The sequence below is a fragment of the Salvelinus fontinalis genome, chromosome 6 (assembly GCF_029448725.1).
Source record: "Salvelinus fontinalis isolate EN_2023a chromosome 6, ASM2944872v1, whole genome shotgun sequence".
Classification (NCBI taxonomy): Eukaryota; Metazoa; Chordata; class Actinopteri; order Salmoniformes; family Salmonidae; genus Salvelinus; species Salvelinus fontinalis.
Window position 1 is genome coordinate 13,152,769 of NC_074670.1, and position 6,118 is coordinate 13,158,886.

Genomic DNA, 6,118 nt, shown 5'->3' on the forward strand with positions numbered 1-6,118 from the left:
GAGAGGGAGAGAGAGATGAAGGGATGGTGTTAGCAGGACAGGGAATAGAGTGGTAATTACCACACTTTAGTCTTGTTGATTATAGTTCACAGCTTCTTCATGTTAATCATTTAGCAGGGGAGGACTGAGATTAACACTGAGCTAGGCACACAGCGGAGAGACACACACAGGAATATGAGAGAGAGAAACAAGTCTACTGGTGCAATCATAACTCCCCTGATTAGGCCCAATTACACAGACACTGTCAGCTTTCCATTCAGTGTCTACAGTGCAGTACATGAACCCAGGTACATGATGAATATTACACAGAGGAGCTGTAAAACAATAAGTCTTTTTCAATAAAGAAACAAACATAAATACAAATCTCTACCTTCTACTGCAGAGAGAGAGCTGGACTGGTATTCCTTACATATACAGTAAGTGTCTAAACTTGTTGAGGGAAAATAATCCTGCAACAGGAAATGTGAATTATAATTAAATGTACATCTTCATAGGGGTTGATACATTTTTCATAAGGGAAGGGAAAATCAAGCCTGAAATATCAAACCACAAATACACTACTAGTTTTAAAATGTCAGCTGTCACCCCTCTCTGGAGGACAGAGGGGTGTGTAAAGGAGCAGGACTGAAGGGTGTTAGCGTGTGTAGAGGAGGAGAGGGTGAGCCAACCGAGAACAGGGGATAAAGGAGCAGACCAACCCAACAGAGACAGCGATATGGAGCTTGAAAACCAAAATGTCAGAACCAAGCATGTGGCAGAACAAGTAGAGGCCAGGCCTATGTACAGACATGCATGGTCACCTACGTTGTAAACTAGTTTGGAGCCACAGATTCTTCAAGGTAAACCAAACCCCATGAGTGGAGTCTAAATCCACAGCAGAGAACTATCCCCAGCCTGCTACACACTGGGAGGAACGCTGCACACTCACCACTAAATTAACTTTGGTTTATAACTGGTGTTTTATTTCACCTTTATTTACCCCAGGAAGTACCACAGAGATAAAGAATGTGGAGCCCTGGTCAATGATACAGCTCCTGTAGAAAACAATCATTCAGGATATAAAACAACAAAACAAATCTACATTTCTAGGTCTCCTGCTGTAAATCTCTGATTTAGACTAGAGCCAGATACATTTTAATACACTTTAATAACTTTAATCACTTTTTTAATAACGTTCAATTACTAGGTAATTACTCTTATTGCATATAAATGTGTGTAATGCTTAAAATGTACTCATTTATTAGTAAGACATATGTATATTAGTTTATTAATACATATTAATAAATGTTCTATAAAGTGTTAGAGAAGAGTCTGCTAGCTAATTGTGCAGCAGTAATAAATTACAGCAGCCAGGCTATAGTCTTTGTTCCAGCCATTTTAACTAGATGGCTGACTTTATAAACCCCTGTTCACACATCACTGCTTCTACTTCATTAAAACAATAAATCCTGATTTCTATGGGAAAAGGTGACAAGCCAGGCTCCTAAATCATCTATATTAACAGCAGCCTGCTGTGTGTTGTGACTGTAGGAGCCTGGTGTTAATGTTAATTGTCAGCTGTCGCCCCTCTCGATCCTCCACTAGACCCTCACTGCAGTAGGATGACGCCACTAGACACTGATATCGGGTCAGTTTTGTTGATCAGCCTTAATGGTTAAGGATCAGGTTTGGGGAGGGTGAGCTGATCCTAGATATGTGATTAAGAGAGCACTGTGGTGTGGTATATTGCAGAGACAGAGGTAGAGGGAGGCAGTGGTCGCTTGGCCAGGTTTATGGGCCTTGGGACGGCCTATAGCTTCTCAACAGCAGCTCAGGGAAAATGGCTGAACCTAAACTAATCACACAGCCAATATCCTGCTCTGGACAGAGGGAGAGGAGAGGGTAGGGGAGAGGAGGAGAAGAGAGAGGTGCAGGAGAGTGGGCATGAGAGCAACAACACACACACACTGGCCCCTGGGGACCCTGTCCTGGGTGCAGTATCACAGACACACTGATGGGTTTCTGATTGGGTGGTGCAGCAGAAAGTATTTTCCTTGCCACAGAGTGTGACCCTTCCAGCTTCCCCTGAGAGAGAGAGGTGCAGCGGTGTTTCCCAGGCAATTTTAGGTGGTTCACAATTGCAGGGCCCCGCTCCAAATAGTTAGAAAACTCTTCCTTCATTCCTTGAGGAATTATATTTAATTGGTGAAAACAGTAGGATGGCAACCATACATTCTGTCATCCAATCACATACATGCAGGTCAGATTTCCTCAGGGAAGGGAGGAAGTATGCATTTCATAACATTTGGAACTGTCATCCATATTAAAATATTTAGGTTCAGTTAAAGGGATACTTTGGGATTTTGGCAATGGTTTGGGCGGTATCCAGATTTTCATAACGTCATTGCGTCCTTCTCTCATCCAGGGATTTACGCTATTACCGGCTAAGTACAAAATGGGGCGCCACTAAATGGAAAAAAATCCCATTGGGCGTCTATTACCAGACTACTGACAAAATTAGCAAAAGTAATAGGTCATTTCCATGGAATCTGTTTGCCTGTCTTTGCAGATATTTAGCTATCAGCTCATTAGGATATACATGTATTGGTAGGTGCTACCAAATATCATTTTTGGTTAGTTTGAACATTTACAAGCGAATGATGCCCCGTCACCTCCTTAATTCAGACACTTACTTAGATAACTAGCAAGTTAAACTTAGGGGTTGCGTTTTTCTGCGTTTTTCACAACAACAAAAAGATAAAACGCATAAAATAATATCTTGCAGCATTTTATTAACGCAGATCAAAAATGATTCTTATTGTAATTTCTGCTCAGCATCAGCTGCACTCCTCCATTGGATGAGAATTCACAAACAGGCCTATCAGCAGACAGCACTCAGACTGAGCTGCTTTTCTCCGGTAGATGGCTTTCCGGTAAAATGACAGATTAATTTTAAGCAAAACATTAGCAAATGTTGCTGGCTACATTCTTTCTATGATAAACATTAGAAATGTGATGGCCATGAATCGTTTTCAAAATAAATACCTGACTTTTTCATTGTAAGCTAATTTACTTGTGCTGCTGCCAGCCGAATAGAGTTGCACTCCTGCCAAATGTCTTGCACCAACACATGTTTTGCGAAGGGAAACAATACTTGCATGCCCCTGATCACTCTTTTGAAGCAGAAAAACACTTGACTTTCAATATAAAACACAACGCCTGTCAATAGACAACTGGACTCTCCTGCTCACACACACACTATACAAAACCACACAGCACGCTCCCATTACCAACTAAACACTTACACATGGCGGTGGTTTGGAGTCAAACACACACCTGTCAGCAGAATAGTTCAGTATCTAGTTCCCTGTTTGAATGCTTCCTACATATAAATCACTACCACAACATGGCTAGACAAGTGAAAGCAAGGGTTTCCACTACAGAACTAACACTAATGCAGTCATGTCAGAACAGTGATTATTACCTCAATGAAGGAACGGAGGGAAGAATACATCTGTGAAGTATTCATTCAAACTAGGTCTATTGCTTTGCCTCTTTAAAAAGAAAAAGCTCTGCACACTTAATTTATTACCAATGTTTCAACAGCCAAGCTCTCCTCACCAGGGTATGATGAAGACTAGCTGTGGGTTATGCATTAGTAAAGGACTGGGTAATGTGGCTGGGTTGGAGAAGCTGTCCTCACCAGGGTATGATGAAGACTAGCTGTGGGTTATGCATTAGTAAAGGACTGGGTAATGTGGCTGGGTTGGAGAAGCTGTCCTCACCAGGGTATGATGAAGACTAGCTGTGGGTTATGCATTAGTAAAGGACTGGGTAATGTGGCTGGGTTGGAGAAGCTGTCCTCACCAGGGTATGATGAAGACTAGCTGTGGGTTATGCATTAGTAAAGGACTGGGTAATGTGGCTGGGTTGGAGAAGCTGTCCTCACCAGGGTATGATGAAGACTAGCTGTGGGTTATGCATTAGTAAAGGACTGGGTAATGTGGCTGGGTTGGAGAAGCTGTCCTCACCAGGGTATGATGAAGAGTAGCTGTGGGTTATGCATTAGTAAAGGACTGGGTAATGTGGCTGGGTTGGAGAAGCTGTCCTCACCAGGGTATGACGAAGACTAGCTGTGGGTTATGCATTAGTAAAGGACTGGGTAATGTGGCTGGGTTGGAGAAGCTGTCCTCACCAGGGTATGATGAAGACTAGCTGTGGGTTATGCATTAGTAAAGGACTGGGTAATGTGGCTGGGTTGGAGAAGCTGTCCTCACCAGGGTATGACGAAGACTAGCTGTGGGTTATGCATTAGTAAAGGACTGGGTAATGTGGCTGGGTTGGAGAAGCTGTCCTCACCAGGGTATGACGAAGACTAGCTGTGGGTTATGCATTAGTAAAGGACTGGGTAATGTGGCTGGGTTGGAGAAGCTGTCCTCACCAGGGTATGACGAAGACTAGCTGTGGGTTATGCATTAGTAAAGGACTGGGTAATGTGGCTGGGTTGGAGAAGCTGTCCTCACCAGGGTATGATGAAGACTAGCTGTGGGTTATGCATTAGTAAAGGACTGGGTAATGTGGCTGGGTTGGAGAAGCTGTCAGCACAACTTGACTCATGCCTGTTGACCTGCATGGGCAGCCATCACTGTTTAAAAGGTTAGTTCTTGCATAACCGTGTAGGTGAGCATGTCAATACAGGTAAAAGCCGGGTTGGGTGTTTGACATGAATGTAGGAAGGAGAAGTCCTGACTCCTATCACACTGCTCAGTTAGGGCACCACAGGGTTGGAGGTTTGACATGAATGTAGGAAGGAGAAGTCCTGACTCCTGTTATAGTTAGACCTATCACACTGCTCAGTTAGGGCACCACAGGGTTGGAGGTTTGACATGAATGTAGGAAGGAGAAGTCCTGACTCCTGTTATAGTTAGACCTATCACACTGCTCAGTTAGGGCACCACAGGGTTGGAGGTTGAACGTTGCCCAATCTCAATGTGCTACAAGTTCACTCAAAGTGGACTAATATGCATAAACACTATGGCGTTGTCCTGTCTGTGCAGTAGGCTAATGCAAAAGGACGTGGGCTACTCATGCAGAAACGTAAGATAATGGAAAAGTGAAGTTCATGGACTTGTTCCAAATGAGCAATGCAAAAACTCTACCAAATGAACAATCCCTAAACTATTCCCCCAGTTTCAGAGCAGCGGGAGGATTTCCCTGGTTGTTCTAGAAACACTTAGCTCACCTAGTGTTGGTGGAGTTCCAGTAGACGACGTGTCTCTTGGCCGACGCTGTGCACGCGATGTTGAGCAGGAAAACGGTAGTTCTCCAAACCGTGACAGCTCCCGGACTCCAACCGCACGCCATCACGGTTAGCGGGCGAGGCAGGCGACCCACGGAAAGACAGCACGAGGGGACCGGGGTGGGAGTGTTTGGCTGAAAGAATTCGGTGACAGGTAGAGTAGTGGCCCCAGTTAACGCAGAGTAGAATCACCTTTATTGACGCAATACTCCCGTTCAAACGTTCTCAAACGAATTCACCAAAATACCTTCCTTTCGGGGTACATCCTATGTTGTTGCATGGTGAATAAAGTCAAACGATGGAGAGACCCCTCAAAAGTTGAACAAAGAAAGTCAGATAGTTTGGTAAAGTTGCTGACTGATACTGAAAAGGATAGCCTCTTTTTTTCTGATGCAGCACAACTTATTTCCTTATGTCAAAAAAACAACCTTTTAAAAGTAGACTAACTTACCGAGTATATGCCTAAAGTTAACTTGCAAGTTGTTGATAATCACCTGCTGAACTATGAGTATGCTAGGTTAAATAGCAGCGTTTTCCGAATTAGAGCTGGAATCAGTTGATAGGTGTCAGTGGGTCCTGTCTGGAGCGGTGCGCTGTGATTTGGGTTGGGAGGAGCACAGGGCGAGAGGGCCGTGGGCGAGGGAGGGACCCAGGAAACTTTAAACCAATCAGTGGAACGCATGGGCGGTGTCAACATTCCATAGTTTTTAGAGGTGTGAGGTGCGCCGACGTGTGAGCTGAGGGTGTGGTGCATCAAATACGTTTCTTCCTCTTCTTCCCTTAAGAGTATGGACAGCAGAAGGCAAAGAAAGTGCAAAATTATGCGGAAGTGTATTAAAA

At 44.0% G+C, this 6,118-nt stretch overlaps 1 protein-coding gene across 2 annotated transcripts in view; it reads right to left on the reverse strand.

Moving 5' to 3' along the window:
* The window catches only part of LOC129857096 (ephrin-A4-like), a 65,803-nt gene extending 59,921 nt beyond the window's left edge, over positions 1-5,882 (reverse strand). For both annotated transcript variants that reach the window (XM_055925026.1, XM_055925025.1), the window contains exons 1-2: positions 5,526-5,882; positions 5,222-5,412 (exon numbers count right to left, since the gene is read on the reverse strand). In XM_055925026.1, coding sequence (XP_055781001.1) covers positions 5,222-5,412; positions 5,526-5,558 — 224 coding nt within the window. In that variant the 5' untranslated portion in view covers positions 5,559-5,882. The remainder of the gene's footprint in view (positions 1-5,221; positions 5,413-5,525) is intronic.
* Between the last annotated feature and the right edge of the window lie 236 nt (positions 5,883-6,118).